This window comes from Rhamphochromis longiceps, linkage group LG1, assembly GCF_057381845.1.
Source record: "Rhamphochromis longiceps isolate RC_006_pf linkage group LG1, R_longiceps_female_GT1.1, whole genome shotgun sequence".
Lineage (NCBI taxonomy): Eukaryota > Metazoa > Chordata > Actinopteri > Cichliformes > Cichlidae > Rhamphochromis > Rhamphochromis longiceps.
In genome coordinates this window covers 12,406,796-12,432,000 of record NC_140557.1, presented here as the reverse complement: position 1 = coordinate 12,432,000, position 25,205 = coordinate 12,406,796, and the positions used below count along the sequence as shown (strand labels likewise).

Here is a 25,205-nt window from a genome sequence, read left to right as displayed (position 1 = left end):
TGCAAGATCAGTCACAGATCAAAGTTACAGTGGGAATTCAACAATGCAGAGTTCACCTACCTAAAGCTGGGGTACTGATTATCAAGGAAAGGATATATCTCACTCAAAAAAGAGGGGGGATAACATACTGCAGGGCAGCAGCCAGAGCTCACAAAGAGAAAGACAGAAGGTCTGTAGAGATACTGAAGGAGACAGATGACTGAAGGGGAAAGCGGAAACCTACACAGTTAGTTCAAAGGGGAGACAGGAAGTCATTTTAACCATGTTTTCAGTTAACTGTCTGTCAAGTGAATTTCATTCAAATGTTTGAACCTTGGAAAAAATTTCTTAAAAATAAAGCAAATTATGTGACATTTATCTCAGCAGAGTTCCTCTCAAAGAATACTCACAGGGACAGAAAAGAATAAATAAAAGACTCTGGAGATGAAGCAGCTCTTATAGATGAGAACAGCACATCAACACATTTCAACATATACCCTATGCACTGTGAGAGTCCAATTTTTACAGTGGGGATTTCCTTAATTTTATTTTAATTAATTAATTAAATTAAGTGAGTGTAACACTTATTTTGCAATATAGGGAAAAAACAAACAAAAAACCAGAAAACCCCCCCAAACATGATTCAACATTTACATAACAACAAAGATCTATCAGTGGGTGTTCCACTTGCCTTTGTATAAAACATCCACGTCTAATATTAGAATAAACTTAGAAGCAAGAGAAAAAGGAACAGTAAACACACACTTGCTTTGTTTAAGAGCACAAGTATGCTGTAAAAATAATAAGTATCTCATAGTAATAATTGATTTTCATCCACACAAGATACTACAGCTCTGACTGCTCTTACAGGCTGAGACAATTTTCTCAAGATGAATATGCAATAAAACTCTGAACAAAGATCTGTACAAGTGGACCCATTTCTGGAGACAAATCAAGGAAACAAAGACACAAGTGGGTATTTGCAACTTACAAAAGTTCAAATGCCCAGTCTTAGTCCTGATGTTTAAAATCTTTTGAGGTTTTAAATTGATAAGTGTAAGACATTTGATTTTTTTGGGTCTGCAGACTTCAGATAACCAGCCAGCCGGGAGGCATTGCATTAAGGCAATTTCCAGGCAGCTTCAGTGCAGCAGCAGTCTGCTGGGCTCACTGAGGTGTGTCAGCTTAACACACAATGATATCTAACTCCTTCTGAATGGAGCCAAACATAGAAGGTTCAGTCTTTCCTATCGCAAAATTTCTTATTATGATCGGGTACAGCAGTGGATGTCCTTGATTCTTGAACAGTTCAAAGTAAAGGGTTTTTGGTTTTTTTTTGGCTGCACTTACACCTCTTAGTCATCACTGCAGGAAATATAAATTAAAAATGTGATGCAGTAATGAGCTCACCTTCAATCATGCATGGACTGGACACAGCAGATAGTGCCAAAAGCTCAAGGGCTGCAATATATACGCAGTTGTATTTTTAAGCCAAAGCTTTTATCAGAAAAACTAAACTTCTATCATGTACAGTATGCATTACTGAAAGGATTAAAATAAAACAAAACATTGGTTTCGTGTCACATGACTTTTAACTGTGCATCAGTAGAGGAAAAATAAATAAATAAACACAAATCTAACACTCGTTTCTGTTTCACTCATAAAATACGAGTGAGAATCTACTGTGCTGAATGCAGTTTCATTGAAATGAGAGATTAAAAAAAGCAGCATACATCACATCTTCTTTGTCATCTTTGCAAGAGCAATCAACACCAACAACCAAAGGAAGCAGCACCACAACATGTGACATTATGCACTACTGGTGCACAGCATAACCTTCATCTAACAAAGCACCATCATTGCTTCTCAACAAACCCAACAATGCTCAAAAGACATTACAAAATGAAAATTTTCATTATCTGGACACAACTGTCCTCTGGATTTTGAATGGTAAAAAACACCAAGGCTCTCTTTTGAAATCAAGAATTTTGCAGTCCCGATAGAGATATAAAGACACACTCACAGCTGCATTTTTACAAGACAGTTCTTCTATGCTAAATGCCTTTACTGCAGCCCCCAGTGTGATAAATATAGACACAACTTGGTAAGCACTCCTTTTCTGTTTTTTTCTCACTCTTATTTCAAAGTGAAGGTTCCCACAACCAACTATTTGATGACTTTGTAATGGTGTCTGCTATGAAAACCCATATTAGAAACTGCTAAAGTAGAGAGTGCCTGAAGTCATGTGCTATTAAAAGATAAGAATAATCATCAGTATTTCAAAAGTGTGAGAAAAGTTCTAACAGCCACAAGTTACTTGTTAAAATGCTGACATCCATGCAGTTCTCTGTTCCTTTTGATTTCTACATATTATAACTGTTATGCTGAGCTAACTCTGTACAAGTATCACAGTACAGACAACTTTGTGGACTATTTCTACAGGGACTCCCATGAAGTCCACCACAAAGCTATGCTTATGCAAGCAGCCTGATGTCCACTGTGCAACTACCTCAAAAAAAATGAAGGCATGCTTTTCAGCCTTAAAGTATACAAATGCACTGGTGGCAAAGCAGGTGGCAGTTTTGAAATGTCAGCAGCTCTTGCGAATGCATTTCTACCACTATGGGAATTGTTCACAAGGCTGCCCCCCCCCCTTTTGTTCCATAATTCTGCAATGTGACTGATTATATTTGGAGACCAGGTGGTTTTTACAAGACCAAATTAATTATATCTATTTCGCTTTACATCTGAAGGATCACGACTATCTGTCCCGAAATCTAATATAAAAAACAAAAAAGAACCAAAACAGACCTTCACTATTCTTCCCAAACAAGAAGTCACAAAGCAAGTGTCTGTTTTTGTAGTCAGCTCCGACTTTTCATTACATGAGTCATGAAGCTCTCATGTTAGAAACGTCAATGTTGTCTTAGAGTTAGATGATCTCCACAATGTGAACGACCAACTGTCTCCAAGTAAAGGAATAATTCATGTATGAGTTAGAAAATGAGAACAAAGCACTGAACACAACTGTCATGGCATACAGATGTTCCACTTTAAAGCTTTGTAAGAGATTAAGAGGGACCTACTAGTTTATGCCAAAAGAAAACTGACACAAGCTGAACAGGCAACAAATTGCAAAGGGAAATCCGGAGATCCTCTGTGAACGAGGCCTTTCTGTATTCTCAAACTCCCAAGGATTTGGAAAAACTGCCTTAGGTCTTAATATTGTTTGACCAATATGCAATACTTCCAAACTATAATATATATATATATATGAACAACAATGTTGTTTCTCCATTTCACAGCAATAACACAAGTTTCTGTGCGTTAAAAATAACTACATTAGAAAAGTATAGTGAATATCACAGCTAGAAATGAGCTGGGTATCAAGATGTAGGTAAAAAGGAGACCTTTCATATAATATAGGCTGTTTGGACCAGGCATTTATTCCACATGGTGATGTCACCCTTGCACTTTTTTTTTTAAAAAGGTTTTCTCCAGTAAACTGTCAGAAAACTCATCAAAAATCCACAGTACCAATGACTGTTTCTATTCCTCTGCATTAAAGACATTATATTGGTGAAGTGTTGCGAAACTATGATATATCCTGTAATGCTGATGCGTGAATTTGGTTATAAAAAAAAAATAAATACTTGTGCTGAACAAAAACAGGAGTTTGGATTTAAAACAGTTTTGGTTGACCCAAATACTTTGACACTTTGTTGCCAGTCAACACAACACAGTCAAAAAGTACTACCACTAAATCCCAACGAGCCCATGAAACAAAATAATAACCTTTAATTTTAGTTACTGTAGATCAAAAACTTTATCACTTTTTGACTGGGACAGCATATTGGTTTACAGCTTTCATCTAAAATTACCATTACTCACACTGGGACAGTAACACACAACCACAGGACCGGGTTACAAGTTAAAGCCAAAAAACAAAAACAAAAAAAGTCAAACATCTGGATAGAGGGAACAGTCTTGTATAACTTCACAAGCTGGTCCAAAAAACCACCCCCATGCCATGTACCACATATCACGAGCTAACAAGAAGCTTGGAGTATCACCAAAAACTGTAACATCGTGGGAAATTCTAAGGAAACAACACTGTGATGCACATGGTTTCAGACAACTGAATTAACAACATTTATCAGATACAGATGACAAAATTTTTAAAGAGGTTCACCAGTGAAAAATAAGAAGCTGTACTATATCTATTTCTCAACATCTGCCAGTTTTAAAAGTGCTCCCGAACACAGTGCACCCATGTAAGAAATCTAAAAGCTTCAATCTTGCTAAATTTCCTGTAAAAGAAGAACCAGCAATAACCACACAGGCTCTGTAGCAATAAATAACCTCCGCTTTTCTTATTAAAAACAAACAAAAACAACTTCCAACACAAACGGAAGAAAAACAGATATGGTCTTAGTCATTTTCCTCCTGGCTGACTGACCTGGGAATGGAAGAAGACTGTGATCAATGATCATAACTGCTGACCAGGGAAGAAAGGTGGGTGGGACACGTGTTACCAAGGCAACAGGAAAATTGTGTTAAAGATTCCCGTCACGGTGATTGAAGAGTGTCTCTGTGTAGCAATGATCTGCGCCAATATGTGTCTTCGCAAGTGACAGTTAACGCTTCAGCTGTGCTCTGTAAGGGTGCAGTGAGGTGCTCTATGCCACGGCCTTGCTTTGCACATTATGAGTTTCTGTTATGACAGTTAAGCTGTTTATGTGATCATGCTCGCTTTGTGAGTGCTGAGCCCTCTCTAGGTCGCTGTGCATGTTATCCTCAGCGTTTATGGTACTCTAATGTGAATCGCTATACAGACAGAGCTTTTACTCTCCATCTCTGCGGTAAAACAGCAGAGGACTGTTGCTTTGCTTAACTTCACTTGTAATAAACAGGGTCAGCTGTGTTTCCATAGCGTTTTAAAACATGAATCACACATCACTGCCAGCTCACCTTTCCTGCTTTTGTCTGCCTTGTGTTACAAGATTACAAAACACTGGAAGTGGTGAAGTCTGCCAAGAAACCGGCATGTTTTTGCCAGCGGCTGTAAATAATGGTAAAGATCTCTCATAAAGAAAGAACTCCAGCTTCAATTTTAAAAACAAAACAAATCACAGTTGTTTTAGTTTTTTACTAACAGAGTGAGAGACCCTGGTATTTTAAATTTCATCAATAAGCTGGCTGCCAATGTATCTCACCACTAAACCTTGGACTCTGTTGACAACTACTAGTTTTACAAAGACTATATTGGGATTTTCCTCTGCCTTTCTGAAAATGCTCCCACTTTCCTTTAAACTATGGACTCTGTAATGTGTGTGTGTCCCTCTCCCACTAACAACACAAAGGGGCAGATTCACATGAGACATAGCAACAAGTTCTGATTGGCTAAGGGACTTTAGTCCCACTACAGCTGAGGAGAACCCTTCTTTGTGAACTCAGCTTTTATTCTCCAACTGCCAACAGACAAATGACACACAGACACACAAACACATGCACAACCCAGACTGGCACCCCACCTTGTCCTCTCTATCACACCCATTATTGTCAGACATAAAACAAGAGCTGTTGTTTAGTAGCTGAGTAACATACTACTGATGTTACATGATAAACAACCTCTGAGCTCATGGGAAAAAAAAAAAAAAAAAATCACCATTGTGAAGCTTAACTGGACTCCGAAGGACTAAACAAACAAACCTAATCTGAGCTGAGGTGCAGAAGGTTAACTTCAGGCTTTTTTATTTTATAAAAGAGCTATAAAGAGCTATGCATCTTGTCTAAACTGCTACTATTCGACTTTACTACTTTACATATCCTCATCTCCATGTCCAACTTACAGGTGGATATTTCTCATTTGGCTAATGAGAACAAAACTGTATGTCACCGAGTTCAAAACCAAGAAAACTTCTGTTCATACACACAAATCTGTTCAGCTTTCTTACAGTATTAGGTCAATACTGGATGATGAAAGAACCAGTAACAATGGCAGGTTATTGTGGTTAGGTAACTGCAATTGATGGAGTGTAATGAGTCTGCAGGATTTCACTGAACCTCCACAGTAATTAACGCAGCTATAACTATACCGACTGGCAAATTCAGCTTCTACAGCCTTTCTGAACTGTAAATCTGCACACTCTTGGCTAGCCAGTGAATACAAATGTGTAAATTCAAATCCTGTACAGACATCCAGGGTTAAAAATGAGATGCAGTATGTTCCCTTCATCTTTGACAACTATAGCAACTGAAGTCCTTAAGTAAGGTACTTAAACCCCTTATTATTCAAATGAGTTGCTTGGCAGCTAACTGTATAAGACTGGTTACACTGGGCAGCTTCCTGGTGTAAATGCAGCAGAATGAACAACAGTTAAGCAGAATGAAAAGTACAGTAAAATTTCATGAGATTTAACAAAAGACAGGCATTTGTGACATTTAGTAATAATAATTAATCACCTCTTCCTGGAGGTCTCCAAATACCCCCCGATTTCACCTGAAATATCCATAACAGTATCTTTAAAGGTCCGGTGTACCCTTCCACGGTGCCCTTTTTGACCTCAACTCTCTGCAGTATCCTGTTTGACCTTATTTGCACACACTGGAGCTGTGAGGCACAAAGCCTCTGTTATTCAAGCAAGAGTGGTTCTTTTCAACCTCACTGTCTAACTAATATCTGTTATCTAACCTGAACTGGAGTGGAGTAAGTACAGCAATAGTGGACAAGGTGGGCAGTGGTCAAAGTGAGAATTGCTAAGCTCCAGTGGGGCCAACAGTTAAGTAGACCTCTCTAACGTAGCCTTTAAATGTACACTATAGAGTCTACTTTACATCTACTCGGATTCTTATCTTGCATTACTTCCCGAACACTACAAACACGCAGCCTGATAGTATACTAGATGTGCTGGAATGAAGATGAAAACATTATCATTTTTATGATAAATTTAAAATACAAAACAAAATCCTGGTAATTTTTACGGTTATATTCACTCCACATAAGACCACTATTAAATTTCAGCAAGCTGAATGCTGGCAGTGACAGGACACTAGGGCAGTGGGACAACCCAGCCTCTCTCTGTAATCAGAGCTACCCTGTCTAACGCAAATGCACAGGCCTTTGACCCCTCCTGTGCTGCTAGTGTCAATTTCTAGAAAGGGGAGTCTGAATTAAGCAACCCGAGCAGTGTAGCTCCAAAGGCTGTGTAAAAAGTGGGCCAGACTGATTTGGTTGGAGACTGGAAATAGCTGCTGTGGACAAAGAATCAAAAGGCTAAAGCTGACACAGTTGCTTTAAACCTTTGCCTTACTGCTGGCAGGGTTATACAGAATGATTAATCTGGTAGGAAAGGGCAAGGTTACAGCTCCTGACAGCAAATTTCAACAGCATTCATTAAAAGCATATACCTATATGAAAAAAAAAAATCTAACGACTAAAGCCTGTCGAGCAAAGGTGAAAAGAACAATAACGCAGTTGAGCAGGAAAGAGTGACTGTCAGCTGGTTTGCTGGGAGGATGAAGCAATGTTTGGAGTGATAAGGAATCACCTGACTCATTAGATAGCCTGGTTGTTGGCCTGAAAGAACTGAGATGAGACAATAGAGTTAAGGAGAGGGGGTAGTTGTGATGAGTTTCAAATTAACTCAACCTAACACTGTGGTTAATAAACAATGTGCTTAACGCCTCCACAAAGAGCCCCGAAGGTGTTCTCCATTAACAGACACCGGGAGTCTGTGTGTTTGTGTATGTGTACCCATTATTTCATTACTCTAAAAGAAGAGGTCACATGAGAGAGAAGAACCCAATTAAATTTACAAAAGAAAGAAAAAAAAGTTGCATCTAATAATTTGATAAGTCGACAGAATCACAGTCACAGAAAACAATGCATTTATTTTATTTTATTTATTTGTATTTTGTGTCTTAATAGTGTCATCTGACATTTCATTTCTGAGTCACCTACTTTGGTCTTTTAGTAATTGACCACAACAGCACACAGTGAGCATGGGAACAGAGAAGCCAGTGAGGTGTGTGGTGTGTGAACTTGATTAAAGTGGTGCTTATGTAAGACTCTTTGCAACCAAAGATATGTGGTGTCTGGTAACAGAAATTAAACCCTTCAAGAGGATTCAAAAGCCTTCTGATTCACTCTGGACTGTTGAGGCTATATTAAACATCAACCAGTCGAAAAACAAAACAAAACAAAAATGATGGCAACTGACAGTAGAGGTTTTGATTTTATAAACACTGGTTAGAGAATGGAATATTTATACTGCTATAAGATTTGGATTGGATCTTAGCTGGATCAGGTATTGGTGACGACGTGTTGGGCTGAACTATTCAGTGCTCTGTGTTGTTTTGTGTTTACTTTGCAATGTGGCAGCAGGAGCTATCAGGAGAACTAACAGCATAGCAGTTTGGAGGCATTTCACTTGTATTTTTGCATATTTTTTTAACTTACTACTACTAGTTCTACTAATTTTCATTTCCACTTGTTATGTTTGGTCTGAGAGAAGTTACATAAAGTAGAGGCAAGAAGGACACTGGATCACTGCAGCTCATGCTGGGATTCGATTAAACATTATTTCACATAAGATGTTTCCCATCATTTCCACGTTTTGTACATGTGTGTTAGAAGCCTAATCAGACTGCGTTAATCAATTATGCGAATATCACCCTTTTTTTTTCCACTGCATTTATCATGGACCTGCTGTCATTTATTATTTTACTTACAAATAAATACATTCTCTGAACAAACTTTGAAATCTGTTCATTCCTCATTTTATTTCATTAAGATAAAACAGCGCTGTTGAGGTTGATCCTGATTTTGCCTTAAAACATATAAAAGATTCCCTGTCTCTTACAATGAGGAAAACAGCTATCAAATGCAATACTGGCATTGGATTGTGAGCAGACACCCAAGCCCCAGGTTTGCACTGTATCACAAATGGGAATTATCTTGACCAGCACACCTTTAAATGAAACACAGTCGAGAAAATGTTTTTATATGCAATGCCTGGAATACGAACAATGTAATTTACACACAGAAGCTCTCATAAAGATAAAATTTAGATTTGGACTCATTGGCCACTCTTGACTTTCTGGTCATATCAGCATGAAATGCAAATTTAATTTGCATTTGCTTTATGACACAGTCACTCTGACTGCCAGTCAATATGATGACTTTTTCCTGAACTCCCTGCATTATTACACATACAAATATTTGCATAATGCCTTCTTTGAGAAGCCTGTAAAGATACATGGTACACTGTCAGGTATTTAGTTCTTGTGTATAAAATAGTAAGTCAAGGTAGCCCTATTTCTGTCAATATGTTTTTTCTCTCAATATTATCAGCAGATAGTGGAGGTGGGGGTGTTAAACGCTGAGGTCTATATGTGATATGATACAGAGGAGTGGAGAGAAAATGGGGAGGAGAGAAAAGGGAGATAGGAGAAGTAAAAGAAAACCAGTGGAGCAAGGAAGTCAGAAAGAAAAGTAATTGCCAGGAGGTTTTCCCTCCTCTCAGACCTGGCAGAAGAGTGATAATCACACATCCCTTAACATACTGTCTCCAAACACCGCTGAGATTAACAAGAAGCTGTCATTTTGGTTTCTCAGTTCCAGAAATAACTCAGAAACCAATGAATGGATACTCTAAATATTTCTAACAAGCATGAGTGCCTTGTATTTTTGTGCTTTTCAAGCTAACAGGGCTCATCCCGCAGAGCTTATAGTGCAACAGCGAGGTTGTTATGTCACATCAGGGATTAAAACTTGAAGTGGAAGGAAGGATGCACCACCCAGATTTGATTTTTCATGGAGATTAAGTTCCTATACATAGAAACATGGTTTGTTTACTGCATTAATGCTGTTTAGCTTGTCTCCATCAATTCAAAAGCTTATACTAAAGGGTAAATTTAGATTTTAGTGAATTCATCTAGTTTTCTTTTCTTTTTTTTTTAAACCCTAAAAGTATAAAAGGGAGACAAACTAAACAGATCAGTAATCAGTGACAGATAGAACTAAAAACAAAGAAACTAAATGCACAGAGACAAAGAGACACATACATCACCACCATCACCACAACACCACCCCCACCAAGAAAAATCACCAGGCCCAGATGGCTCTTCCTGTTCCTGCAGAGCTGGCTGCTGGTTGGCTATGAGGAGCCACAGGGGCGGGAGGATGTGACGAACAAACAAGCAATGACATCACTCACTGGCAGTAGAAATATGACCCATGCTGCTACTTACTGCTTCAGCCAGTCCAGGGCCAATTGTGGACTCTGTATTTTTGATTGTCCAAAAAGCGTGTTAACAGTGCGGGTTAACAAAGTGGCTGGGCTAAATGTTCCTGCTTTTATGTCTGCGTGAGGATAAAGCTCTTTAAAGTAGTAATCTTAAACTTCACGTCTATATATGCACACACAGAATGTACATACAAGGTAAGAGCACACTTGCATTTAAGTCCAGATAAAGGTTTGGTGTTCTTAATAAAATGCTCAAGCATTATGTAAGAGCATTACTGGTCTGGGAGGAGTGGGTGCCCAATCCCATACGACCGCAAGGCTAGGCTACTTACAGTGAAACCTGTCACAACAGCATTGATTTAGGCTGATTACACCAGGGGCCAGGATAGTAACTCACAGCTGAATGGTATTCGTTGCGAAAGGCAGCTCTAAAGCTGGGTGTACAATGGGCAGTCCAATATCCATGTTCATTGCAGCTGGGTCAGCAAATGGCTGTTTTGTTGTATTGAAAAGGCAATATGGAAAAGCACTTAGAAGATAAAATTAATTCCAGCTGCAAGACTTTGACAGAAGAAATATCCCCAGGTTAAAAAAACAAACAAACAAAAAAAAAAAAAAAAAACAGACAAAGAGAACAAACATTCCTTAAAATAAAAAAAACAATAAAGTAGTTTTGTATTGAATATATTCATATTTTTAGTTTTCAGGTGCCTTACAATCAGGAGGGATAATGCATAAATGGCCAGATTTTTTTTTTTACTTTACTATATAAAGTGAGATGACTATTGCTGTGATTCAGTGCTATACAAATAAAACTGAATTTGATTTAATGAAATTAAATGGTTAATCGTTTTATTAAACCCTTTGAATTAAAGCCAGACATCTACACTTCTCCACACAATCTCATCATAATTGCTTTATTTCAAATCTATTGTGATGGTGTTTAGAGAAAAAAAAATACAGAAACTCTGTCCAAATAGCTTTGGACTTCACTGAAGCTAAAACATGTTGAGAACAGAAGCTCGGTAGATAAATGAGTAAATAAATTAAAAAAGACAATGATGGCTCCAACTGTGTGAGAGGAGTAAAACAGAAGAGAGCACCTGTTGTGTCAGCCTCCTGCTGTGGAGGTAAATCACAGCTGAGGAGGATGCAAAGACAGCACGAGACTAGACAGGTGCTATACGGGACAACAGTGCATGTCGCTCGGCGTTATCTAGGTCTCTCATCAGTGAGAGTGTAGACGCTGATCCGCTGGCAAGTGTTGGGGACATCTCGAGGCAGCTGTAATCTGGCTGAACGTATGGCAGAAGGCAGGCAGTGGTACGAGCCTGGAGGGTGGGGGAAGGTGGACTTGTACTCGACTCCTCTTTCAACTGGAAGCACTGGTGTACAAACACACCAAGTAGCATTATAGAGAGCACAAATGCAGAACTGAGGCTTGCCAGCTGACTAAGTCCGACATGACTAGCTCTGAGATCATCTCAGACTATACTGTTTGAAAAGTGGACAATGAGAGCTGTGGTTGAGGGCATAAGGAAACTTGCTCATTACTCATCTATATGATCCCTAGTCAACATCTAATGCAAATCAGCTTTTATTTGTAATGAGCCTCCACTCATCTAAGAGTGAAAAAGGCCACAGCTGAGCAAAACGGAGGATTTTATACCATAAACAATTCCAAAGTGGTTTTGAATCGTGCTTTCCTCTGCTACACAAAGAAAACTTATGTCTTTTTAAAACCCAGCTTTACCACACTTAAGCAGCAACAGTTTGGAACAATACAAAAAGCCATTTCCCCCCCGACTAGTGTATATGGTTCTGGAGTTTTCCAAAGCTGTTCTTTATGGCACCTGTAAAAGCTGTCAGTTGAGCCACATGGTTCAACGGTACAGCGCTTATTAGGGCCAACAGCAATCTGTTGAATACTGTGCCACACTCACTCTGTTCTCACACCCACATACACTCACACACATGGTGTCCTGACTCATAGCTCAACTCACAGAAAAACATCTTATCATTTCCCCAGAAGGTATGACTTTTTCCGCCAAGCTGATCAGGAGGTCAGAGGCAGTACAACTTAAGGCTAGGGCTGCTCAATTAATCGAATTTTAATCACGATTACGATCTGGGCTTTCAACGATCATTAAAAATGACTGAGCCGATTATTAGCACCTCCCTCAAGCTTTACTCTCGCGCTGCTCCGTGTGGCAAATCGAGCGCACCTCTCTGCATTTCGAACACGTGTCACAACAATTAAGAGGACCCAAGGGAAGCTCGGAAAGCTAAGCAGAAGTTATTTGGAGAGGAGAGTGACTGCCGTTGGTTGAAAAGAGAGGTAAAAAACCCCCAAAAACTTCAGTGGTGTGGAAACATTATGGGTTCGCGGAGTCAGACGTGGATCAAGTAGACACAGTGTGTAAACTTTGCTACGGTGTAGTAGCTGCACCACAGAGCAACACTGCAAAGTTCACTAAACATAGATGTTTATATTTTTCATTTATTTCTTATATTGCAAACATTTGCACTGTTATCAGTATTTGGACACTATTTTATATTATTTTTTAAAGTCATTATTCAATACATTGTTATTGTTAACCCTTTAAAGCCGGTCAGAGCAGCACGCTCCGTTTTGTGTAACTATTTTTAAATCCCTGTAGAACCTGAACCATGTAAGCTAGCGCAATAATTTTTTTTGCATATGAAACTTACATCTTATACCATCAGCTTGTCCTCAGTCACGGTTTCCTTCCACATAAAGCTTTGCAAAAAATTGCATAAAAAGCGCTTGCAGGAACAAAAACATAATATTCCAGAAACACGCTTTGCCGAGCCGATCAGCTGTTCGTCCAAAACCAGAAGTGACGCCATATTCGCGGAAAATGTCGTTTTTTACTTGTAGGCCTTAAAAGCCTATACTGGTGTTTTTATAAGTCATGTTTGACTTTTCTGAATAGTTTCTGGGATGCTTAGAACTCGAATTGCACTGCTGGAAATAGTTTATTTTGATGCACCTGCTGTTTTCTTTGCAAATTTGCATCATAGGATTGTTTTTTTGTTTTTCCTGCAGTATATAAAAATTGCTGTATCTCCAAAATAAAACTATGAAGACACTCAAAATAAAGTTCCTGTTGTTGTAAACTATTTTTTGCAACTTTTTTGTATTTAAAGTTTTGAGGGACAAACCTCTTAAATTTCTCCAAGTAGAAATATATGTAAAAAAAAAACAAAAACGATTTTCAATTTTTTTGTAGCTTATTGCACTTTTTTGCAATTAATGTAGTTACTATGGACTTAATGCATACATATTATTAAAATATGGGCTATAACAGTTGTATTGATGTATAGCAACTTGAAATGCTCCCACAAATGGCACTACAACATGTAAAAAAATAATATACGGTAAGCTCTGGTGGACTTGGTTCTATGGTAGGTCTTAAAGGGTTAAATAAATATCGTCAAATAATCGAGATCTCAATTTCAGTGAAAATAATCGTGATTACCATTTTTGCCATAATCGAACAGCCCTACTTGAGACAGTGTGAAATAGATGTGTCTGGACTTGTTCAATTTTTTCTTTTGGACTTACAAAGCAAGGCACTCCTAGGAACTCTCAGTCTGACCTTGGTGCCCTTCAATAGCCTGAAGGTCTTTCCCCACACAAGGGGTCAGATTTACTGACAATCAGCAGCAGTGCAAAGCCCTCTTTTACCAGTAAAAAGCTAGTGTCAGCATTTACTGAATAGGTGCAGTATAAATTTTGTTACTGAAAGCAGGGACATGGTTGATTTTCCTGCTTGCCTTATTGCCCGTGTATTTGTAACAGTTTGACTTTCACAGTGCAAAATTTTGCTAAGAAATTATTTAAATGTACCACACAAATGTTGTTTAATAAGGTTTGTGACACTGTCTTATTTTTTCTCCTGATGTGGCTGTGATAGATGATGCTCAGAGTAAATCATTTAGAAATGTTATCAGAATGAGTTTGTACTGGCATGAGTGAATGGCTTAATGATGTAAATGTGGTGCCAAAGCTTCCCTGTACCATGTCACTGAGTTTCAGGTTTTCAGCCATGCAGAGATGAGTCCTTCATGAGAACTCCAGAGCTCACACAATGCTTTGTGTGGTTTTTCTCAGGAGTGCACATGCACACACAGCTCTGCGACATCGCAAATGAACTTATTTATGGATTAAAGTGTTTCAGATTAATGTCTGATTCTGCCTCCCAAGGTATTCAGGTTAAAAACAAAAATAAAATCCAGAACAATGCAGGTATTATGCACAGTAACCGAGGTAATGCATAAAACCTGTGCTAGCATGCATTATTTTGGACAGTAGATTACGTGCTCCTTCATCAAGTTGACTAATTTGTGCTACTCTCTTTATTGTTAGTAGATCATCTTTAAAGCCAATATGGGCTATATCACTGAACTTTTATTTTTTAGACATTTGATGTGCATTTAAGAAAATAAATCCCAATCCCAATAAGCAGCTTTCCTGATGAAACTCTGAGCCCATGTGACAACATCCCCAAGGTAAATGTCCAGAGACTATCTCATGCTGTCTCCTTCATGTGATAAAGGGCAGCTTTGTGGATAGTGACTGTCCTAATTACTCTGACAGTGTCCAGAGTTCAGGTGTGAAAACGCTGCTTGAGTAAACAGCTCCTCTCTTCTCCACTGCAGTCCCTTCTCTGAGAAATGAAGCAAGAAAAAGAAGGCATCTAGCCTATAAGCAATCTGGCATCTCCACCACAAGAACAGCACAGTATGTTCAAAATAACAATAGCACCACGGTATCTGCCAGTCAAATGGTGAGCTGCTGCTGTGGTGCAGCTTCTACTGGCACAGGGTTTCATAATTAGAACATGACAGCGATAATCCATGAAGGGTAAAGAACAGACGCACTGTAGAAATGTGTTTTAGGCCAACAGCTCTCAATCTACTGGCCTGCACAAGGCAGGAAGACGCATACAGATTATTTGTAAATCAATTGCACCAGCAGGTTTGTTTTTGGCTGTTTAGTTGACCTAGTATGCTGTGCTGCATTATTAGGCTATAATTACACTGTACTATGTCAACCAGTGTGCCCTTTACTCTGGCAAAGCACATCCCACAAATGTTTGGCTCTGTGTTTCTATATAAAGGATCCTACAGGCAAGGAAAGGTAAGGCTGGGATTAAAAGCCTATGCCCTTGTGGGGCACATGTTTACTGTGCGGTGTAAGGGTCCTATTATCTGCATATCGTGCTTAAGTAAGAGCCCACTCAAACCAGTCAGCAGCCTGTCTGCAGTTTCACAACATATGTAAACACAAAGACTATAACTGGCTGAAAACAGTCAGCCTTCACTGCTCCCAAGTATGGTGCTATTTTGGAATTTCCACAAATTCAAGCAACCACAACTCTGGGACACAAACAACCACTCAGTCACCAAATGAATCATTTAGTTAGTGAATAATTCAACTAACATAATAAAGGAGCTTACACAAAACCTATTGTTAACAGTCTGAGGGCAGAGATTTAGGCACCGAGTTACCCTTTGCAAATTGATGCAATGGTATAATTAGCATAATCACACTGAAAGAAACAAGGATGTCCCCCTCCGTCCCTGTTTTACCTCTTGCTGCAGATACAGTGAGCTGTAAACAGGTTGCAGAGCATAAGGCAGGAGCTTTATTTCCACAACAGGGTGGGTGTCAAGAATATTTTGCAGCAGCCCAGTGCAAGAGACTACCAAAACAAGAGCTGCAGGCTATATGCTGATGCAAAAAATGAGGAAATAAAACAGCTGACAGGGTTAACATTGTAAATTAGAGCAACAAATGTGTGTTTTACTGCACACAAACGTACTCATTTACCCAAGTCAGGATCTGTTAATTCAAATAACCAGTGACCAGGCTGACCAGCTGTTACATAATTCTTTGACCTGATTCTTCTCTCGGGGAAATGGGTACAGTCAGTCTACTAAAAAGCCGGAAATGCACAACTTACCCAAACACTGACCACCCCAGGGAGATACATTATAAATATATGTCTGTGTATGCGTGTTTTTCTGGTGGCACACATACCTCGCTCGGGCTTCATGTTGTCCAGTGTCATCAGGTTGCCTTCAGGTGCTCCTGCAGAGATCTTCCCAGTCTTCTTTTTTCCTAACACACCTAGCCTGGACAGCACACACAACGGGCGTCTGCCCCCCTTAAACCCCTCTCTGTGACTGAGAGCTGCTGCGTTACCTAAGCAATAATATCAGCTGTGAAGCCTGCGTGTTGGTGCCAACTGCCCCCTATCCAACAACAAAGCATTGCTTTGTTAGCATGCTACTGTCTGCTCCCATCCAGTCGCGCTGTATTGTCAAACACAAAGATAACAGATAGCGTGTGCCACTTACAGTGAGCGTAAGGATTGTCAGTCTGCTTGGTTGCGCCTAGCCGTTCTGACTGCAAATAATTTAACTAGCAAGCCGGCTACTCTTGCAGCTAGTCTCAAATTCCACCACCTGAACCGTAGTTAAGTCGTGGTTCATTTCGGTGTCCCCGTTTGTGTAAGGCTGGCTCCTAACTACCAAGACGCGGGGGATTTGCTAACTCAGCACTGCTATTCAGAAAGCAAACTCAACCAACTATATAACCCCTACTGTTTCTGTATTGTTAAGCTGGTGCTAGTGACGACGACCTCGCAAACATCCCCAACCCCCCAGTAATGTAGCACAGGTAGCCACGGCTCAGCTGCTAATACCGATGACGGGCGGTCTCGGTATTTTTCTCTGCTAAGACGAGAACATTTTCAGCGTTATCATTCCTCTCGCGAAACGATAACCAGCGATAATCACACGGACATAGTGCACTTTCTGCCCGTCAACAAAGCTCGAATCGTCGCCATCTACTTTGCGTTAGAAACGCCACCTGTACAGACTTCCTTTGTGATCCTCATTAAAACTTTTCAAACCGACAACAAATAGTCCGACTCCGACCGAACGCTTCGGGGACGACGGCGACGTTTCCCACAAGCTTTTTTTCTATTTTTAAGGAGCAACCGTTGTTGTCAGGGCGCTGACACCAGCTGACTACTAAAACTAGAGGACTAGGTCGGTACTGATATTATTCAGGCGAAATGCAGATGAAAGGAACAGTGAGTCCTCCTAGTCGTGATGCTTTACAGTCTGCCTCACTTCCCTCCCCGCTGCTTGTCAAAACAGATCAGTGCAGCTCTAGTCACGTGTCCCAACAACAGTGCCTCTCGTCACTTCCCTCTCTACCAGCCTCGCATGAACTCGCAGCCATAGCAACCGCCAACTTAGAAGTGGTACCAAAACTTCTGAGGAAGTCGCGCCATGTGTGGCTAAAAAATGTAGATTTAAAAAAAAAACACAAGCCCAGCAGCGTGCCTTTTCACTTCCGAAAGACAAACAGCGATTAAAAAGTCCGAGCGGAGACGAGGACGCACAAGAGATGGGCTTCTCTCCCAATGCTGATTGGTCAGAGGAATTCGGTGCGCGTTCACGTGCGCGCGTGAGGGTTCGTCTTTTTTTCCGTTGTGGACATTTTGTTCTGGCTTCAACCTAAACAAGGCCAAGATTATTTTTGGAGATGCTGTTATATGTTAGTTGGCTACAAACTGGATGGCAGTCATCTAAACTCACTCAGAAGTTTCTGGAAAACAGTAACCCTTGGCTCACTACGTCTTTTTCCTCCGTAGAAACTCCCCTGCGGTGTTTTTTAACAAAGGCGATGGTTAATAGAACTTGATTTTTTTGTTTTTGTTTAAATAGCTCGAAATGTTTAAGCTATAGGTTGAGAGTTTCAAGGTTAAAAGCGAAACATTTTATAAGGCATGGATGACACTTGAAGATTCCCCACAGTCAGATGCTGGTAATGAGAGGTGACTTTAGGCATTAAGGCAAGAAATCCAAAGAGTAGGCAAAAATGAAGTAAAAAAACAGTAGGGGAGCCTGGGGGTGATTGGAACACTTACAGCTCGCAGAATATTTGGGCCACGATTCTTACACTTTGGCATAAAATAGCCTTATGTACCCACTGCAAGTAGAAATGTTTGTAACCTGTTCAACTTTCTCAGGCAATTAATTACCTGATGCATAACACAAGGAGTTCTATTGTTCATAGCCTGCCTCACTGCTGGGATAGTAGTAACACAACCTGGGGTAAATTATAACAATTAGAGTAAAAAAAATCAAAATTGAGACCATATGCATCTTAGTCGTTTTATTGTGCATTGCTTCAGTAGTTTTAAGGTCTTCATCTAGGTCAAAAAGCTCCCACCTCTGACTTTTAAATCTGAGTCAGCTCTTGTCAGAAAATGTGCAGTAGAAGCAGTAACAGAAGAACAATGTAATTGTATTTCCCCCAAGAGTAGTCATGTTTTTCTCACCCACTGTCCTGGCACCCAAAAAAAGTAAAAAGAAAAGAAAAATCAAAAAAAAAAAAAAGGACATGGGAAACTGTTTTTCTTTGTCATCATGGGGATAGTTTTAATACTTTTAAAATAGGTGTTAAGACCACCCCACCCATTTCAACCATTGTTTAGCCAGCTGGAGCACCATGGGGGTCTGAAATTAGCATAGGTTAAATGCCTCACATTTTACCCAAGACACTGCTTTTTAAAATTACAAGTTGCATTTCAGCAGTGTCAATGGTAATACAAATGCACACTTGATTAAAAAAAGTTGTTCTGTGTTGAAAATCAGTTAATTTGCTGTAAAATCTGAATGGTTATTCACATGGATTAGCAATTTCACATTCAATGTCAAGGAAGATGTTATACATTAAACTAATGATATTTTTAAGTGAAAGCAGTAGTTTTGCACTCATTCCTTTGTTGCAGTCTCACCTGCAGCATTTTTTATTCCTATCCTGATACATGTAAGATGTGGTGTGTTGACTTTCTGGTGGAAAATAGAGGACAAGGGAAAAATGCTCTGATTTAATCAACACTGTGATGAAACACAGTGTTGATTAAAGGCAACAATAACAATTCACTTCATGAACAGACTCTGTAGACCTGGCTTTAGTTTGCTAGTGAAATTACACTATTTGGGATACAGAACAAAGATAGCAAAATATTGTAAGATACTGCAAACTAAAAAAAATGAAGCTATTTGTTGAAAGTAGGAATGTTAGTTCAAACATAACCACGGTTATCTGATAACGGGTGTGATAACAAATGTCAATTGTGTCAAAGAAATTTTGTGTTGAATAAAATGGCTTTGACTGAAATATTGTAAAGGAGTTTGTTTTTTTGTTTTTTTTATAAATTTTATTTTCAGTCACAGCAGCATGTTAATAACAAAACATTGAACATAAAGTAGTTTGCTGTTCAGTATTTACAATACCCAAAAAGATAACAGAAATAGAGAAGGAAAACAAACAAATCAAAGAAACCCCTACAAAACAACAAAAAACAAACAAACAACAACAAACAAATATAAAAATAAAATGTATAAGGGACATTCAGTGTACAGTTAACTATGATAGTGATATAGAGATATGGCATCCGGTCATGATAAGGTGGTCATTTTAAATGTTTCCATGTACATCAGGAATGGCTGCCATGCCTTAAGAAATTTGGTGGTTGAACCTGCCAGTGTATATCTCATCTTTTCTAAATGTAAAAACCTCATGAGCTCTGCAAGCCACTGTTCATGTGTGGGAGGAGCTCCCTGCTTCCATCTTAAAAGTATAAGGCGCCTTGTGATAAGTGAAGCAAAGGCAATAGAATTCGAATAGTATTTTGGCAAAGTGATATCTTGAGGTATCACCCCAAAGATAGCCATTAGAGCAGAAGGATCATATTTAACGTTATACATCTCTGACAGAGTGTTAAATATAGACACCCAATAGTTATGAAGATTGGGGTATTTTTTTAAACTAAGATTTATTTGTTTCTCTTGCATAAAGGGTGGGGATAATAAAATAAATAAAATAAAAAAATTTTTAGTATCCATATGGACTGCCAGCCAGACTGTTGCATAAAATACTGGTAACAGTATCAACCCAGAGTTTGACAATCAATCCACTCCTAGCTGCAAGCCTTTTAAATTTTAATTCAGCTGATTTGTGCTTTCTCTCTGATACCAGATGCATGTGACCCAGAGAATGTGGGTCATTTGCACAATAAAACAAACACTTACCAATTGATTGTGGGCTTTTATCGACAAAGCAGGAGCAAAGTTTACATATGTATGAGGACAACACTAACTGTTGTTTGTGCTGAGTCAAACATAGTGGAGCTCTGCATCCCATCCTGACAAAACCCCAGGAGCTGTTGCATATCACATGGTTGAAGATACACATTTCTTTAAAACCATGGCATCCCCCATACAATTGTCTGCACAATAGCCATAAATTATGGTCAGTAAAATTAAACATGTAAATATAGCACATCTGAATAAAAAAAAAAATGCTGTTCTTTGACATCTTACAGAACAAACTACTTCATAAAGTTGCAATGTGCTTTAAATACACTATGATCACCGTTCTCCCTGAGAAAACTGGCTATGTTATTTTTAAAAACCAAATGAAAGTCAGCAGACATTTTGAGCTGCACAATTTAATTACCTTCAAACACCAGCAACACAGTGAGGCCTGTAGTTTGTTTGATGATGTAATTTAGCAATAAACTGTTAAGCTAATATAGACAGTCAAGCCCCTGCTGATTCTAATGGGGGCATTTTCTGAATGCATATAAAGCTCATTTGCCTTATCGTCTTAGCCCACGGTCAGAAAATCAGCTCAGTGTGATGGGGATAGTTATCTTCGTAGGTGCTGCAGTACAGTACCCTGAATCTTTGTTATTCTTTTTCTTTTTCCTTTAAAGATGTTGTAACTGCAAATAATGATTGTTTGTGAAAATTCATGTCACAGCTCCATCTAGTGACAGGATACAGGTGGTGCATTTAAAAAAAAACCAGTCGGCTACAAGATTAAAACCCCTAGTAGTTAAAAGCAGTGGCGTGTCCAGCGGGGTGGCCTGGGGGGGCACAGGCCACCCCCCCAACCAGACCGGCCACCCCAGGTGCCACCCCAAAGGCAAAACAATAAAATTCAATCAAATATCAAATGTCCGATTATGTTTTCACGGTGAAGCTCAGATATCCGAGTGTAAGTGAATGCAGCATCGGCTTCTGCGCTATGTGCATCACCTTAGCAAAGGTAGGAGAGCCAAGCTCGAAAGACAGCACTGCAGGAAACAATTTTTCGGTGAAAGAAAATGAGGACAGAATAAATGTCCTGGTAAGTAATATTAAGTTTGTTGAGTTTAGTAAACTTCGGTGAAATTAGAATACCAAGGAAAAAATAACACTTAAAGAATTATTGCAGCCATGGAATATATCAGACAGTATGCTACTGAGGGCAGCTAACATAAGAGTTATGAGTTATAAGATATAATCTAAGTTGTAACATTGCTGTATGGAGTTGCAGGTTAACATAACTGGACTGGCCATCGGGCATACCGGGCATATGCCCGGTGACTTATTTTTTATTTATTTTTGTAAGGGCATGAACAATGAGAGGTGGTGGATTGGCCAGATGCAGGTCGATGTGTAAAAATAACTCAGGTGTTTGGTGGTGGCTATGGCGGGGCTTCCACAGAGGCCAGCAGGTGGATGAGGGAAGGGGAGGCAGGAGGAGAGACCCGAGGCAGCCGCCGGTCCTAGTGTCAGGTGAACTGAACTTCAGGTAAGAAGTTATGACCTGCAGTCTATCTGGGTCAGATATAAACCAAGTTTAGGTGGAGTTTATTTTCGTTGTGCTGACTTTTTACCGTCAGTTGCAATAACTCATACTGCGTTCTAGCCAGCTTGACGGAGTTTTTATACAGCTGGGTGGGTGCTATGATGTTACTGATAGTGAACTTTATTTTATTCATACGTTTAGTTAGTAGAGTTGCCAACGGCTCCTTAAAAAATGGAATGGTCCCTCAATCAGAGAAAATATTACACGTTTCGTATTGAGCCGAGAAGGAACACAGTTTGTCCCGAACTTCAGCTAGAATGGAAAAAGACACAAAGCTGGAGTTATTCTGTGTTTACGCTGCACAGCTGTCTCTTCTTCTCTCATTCTCTCCCCTCCCTCTCCTGTTTCTACTTCAATCATGAAACTGATCAATGATCAGCTGACCGGCTTTTCTCTCTTGTTTGTTTATCGCCCACTTTGCACCAGAAAGAGAAAACCAGCGGATGTCGCGCTAAACAACAGCAGCACGTTTAAGCTTGATCAGCTGTTGTTAGAATTTATTTAATATTAATTTTTAATATCAGCTGATGTTTGCTGGAGCCACAGCTGTAAAGCTGCTGGTCATGATGTCAGTTTGGATATGTGGTGAGAGGGAAACATGAAGATGAAACCAGGAGATGTCCTTACTGAATCATCAGAGCTGTGATGGAGAAACAGGTTTACCTTTTAGGTGACATGAATGAGTTGAAGGGAAGTTATGAACTGTTTCTGAGAGAAAAATAACACCAGGATCCTTTTCTAAGTAGCTGACAGCTGGTAACTGTGCAGGGGCGGGTCTAGCAAAGTGTTGCCAGGGGGGCAGGTAGGGCATTAACAGGGAGAGGTGGGGCACAAAGAAATACTTTTCTTTCTTATTCTCATTTAAAATATCTAGCTTTTATTAAATAATTATCTAAATCTTACAACCAAAGTTTTTATCTGACATAAATGTATAGAAATCATACATATACCAACAAGACGGTGTACATATGGAAAAGATATATATAAATTTTATAAAGTTTGTAAATGTCTTGTGTGAAACTTGTATGAAAAGCATACAAGAGTAAAAACAGATATAAGATCCCTTGAAAGATTATATAATGAATCTTGTATGTTTTGGATACTTACTAAAACAATATATGAAAGTAATGAGAAAGTGGCCACTTTCATGAGTTAAGTCATATAAGTTTTTACTATTTCTTTTCCATATGGGACTGTCACAACAGCATTTGTTTTCATTCAAAGTCTTTATGGCTTTACTACCTGGTGGGCCGGTCTGTAGTCAAAATGCCCGATTTTCTGTCCCAGTCCAGCCCTGCAGGTTAATACTGGCAGTGTCACCATGCCAGCTGACTGTATTTCATCATCAGCCAGTGTTGTTCTTGATCAATATTACCAAAGTTTACCATAAGGCAGCATAGAAAGTATTTACTTGCTTTCAGGTTTTATTCAAATGTTAGTCTTTTCAGTTGTTTCCCCACTTTTTTCCTGTTTCAAAATCAAACACCAGTTTGTGAGAAGATTATCTTCTTTTTTTAATAGGCAGATAAAGTTTTTAATTTGTCAATTGTTTGTTACAAATGTTCGTATTTTAATATTCAAAAATGTTTTTGCCCAAAACATATGTGCAGTATATGTCAGTAAAAATACTATGCAAATATTGCTGTCCTTGACTGCTGAATAAACACTGACTGATTGTATCTCTTGTACTTTATCAACGCAGTATCTAAAAACTTTGCACCGTAGTGGTTAAAATCTCATTCTAATAATATAGTTAAAAGCGCATTCGGTTATTAGGTTTATAGGATTATTGAATTATGGTTAACGGTTGGTTGAATTTTTTTTAAACATTATCTGCCAATTACATCTGCCACCCTTCTCCAAATCTGTGCCCCTACCTGGCCCCCCCAACAAAAATTTTCTAGACACGCCACTGGTTAAAAGCACTGATCATTTCATCACGTTAAAGTGTTCTTCAGGTAAACCTTTGTTCACGTCCTGGACAAGTACTGACGATCATTGTTGTATGCAGGGAATCACTTTATTGTTGCACTTTGAGATCATTCAGTTAAATTAGTAATGGGCTACAGAGTAGATAAATAGACTCACGTGTAGTTCTCTGAGAAAGTTAAAATGATAGCCCAGATGTAATTACATTTTGTTTTTCTGCACTTGGCTGCTTAAATGTGACTCACATTTTTAGCAATAAGAAACTGGTGGCTCTAGTTTCTTTGGCGTTATACATATTTTATAGTAAAGACGGACCCCTGTTTGTTAGTAGTTCATGGAGATTTAGAAAAAAATGAAGGTTATACAGGTTTGTTAAAACAGAAGCTTTCAGGTTGAGATACTTTACTTGTTGTGGCAATGTGATTCATTTTGGAACTTTTCCAGACTAACAATTTATCTGTCAATTAAAAGCCTTCAATCCACATTTGTTAGAGGTAAAAATTATTGTGTGTGTGTGTGTGTGTGTGTGTGTGTGTGTGTGTGTGTGTGTGTGTGTGTGTGTGTGTGTGATCCATCATGTTCTCATCCCACGGTACAAATGCTGATGCATCAGATGGGCTGCTTGTATCACAGTGAATTCGTTTAAACTCTTTAATATTTGCAGCAACATGTGTGCATACATTCTAGATGTTTCTAGGAACACAACTTCATATATTTTTGAAGATGAGAAAGCCTGTGCAAATGAAGCCTCTAACCTTGAGGATCTATCTTCTGAAACTACTTGTCATGCAGGTTGACATCCAAGACAGACTCATATACCTGGATGTTTCCTACATGCCGATTCAATTTGAAGTTTTATTGATTCAATTTGTCCGTCTGAGCAAGAAAAGACAAAACCTAGTAAAAATAAAATTAAAGTAACAATGTTAATAATACAACAGCAAAGATTCAGAAGCTGGAAATACCAACAGTTTATTTTCTACTTTTTGTGACTACAGAAATGTTGAAACATTTGAACACTGAAAAAAGCTGAATGACATCATCACTTGCTTCTCAATTTTCTTTCTTTTTTATCATTTGCTTAGCAATCACAACAGATGATATTGCACGGCACTGAGAAAGCAGTAGCAAAGCCTGGGAAACAGCAATGACAAATCAAGTCATGAGACATGGAGTTTTACATCTGAGAGTAACACCGACAGTATTGCCTCTCTGGCATACACGCACGCACGCACACACACACAAACACGCACACACACACACACACACACACACACACACACACTGACACGCAG

General features: G+C 39.1%; 1 protein-coding gene across 1 annotated transcript in view; it reads right to left on the bottom strand.

The window, feature by feature from the left end:
- Nucleotides 1-17,702, bottom strand: part of atosa (atos homolog A) — a 36,390-nt gene extending 18,688 nt beyond the window's left edge. The window contains exon 1 of the mRNA XM_085383828.1: nucleotides 16,300-17,702. Within this exon, the coding sequence (XP_085239954.1) occupies nucleotides 16,300-16,330 (31 nt within the window). The 5' untranslated portion in view covers nucleotides 16,331-17,702. The remainder of the gene's footprint in view (nucleotides 1-16,299) is intronic.
- Nucleotides 17,703-25,205: the final 7,503 nt, after the last annotated feature.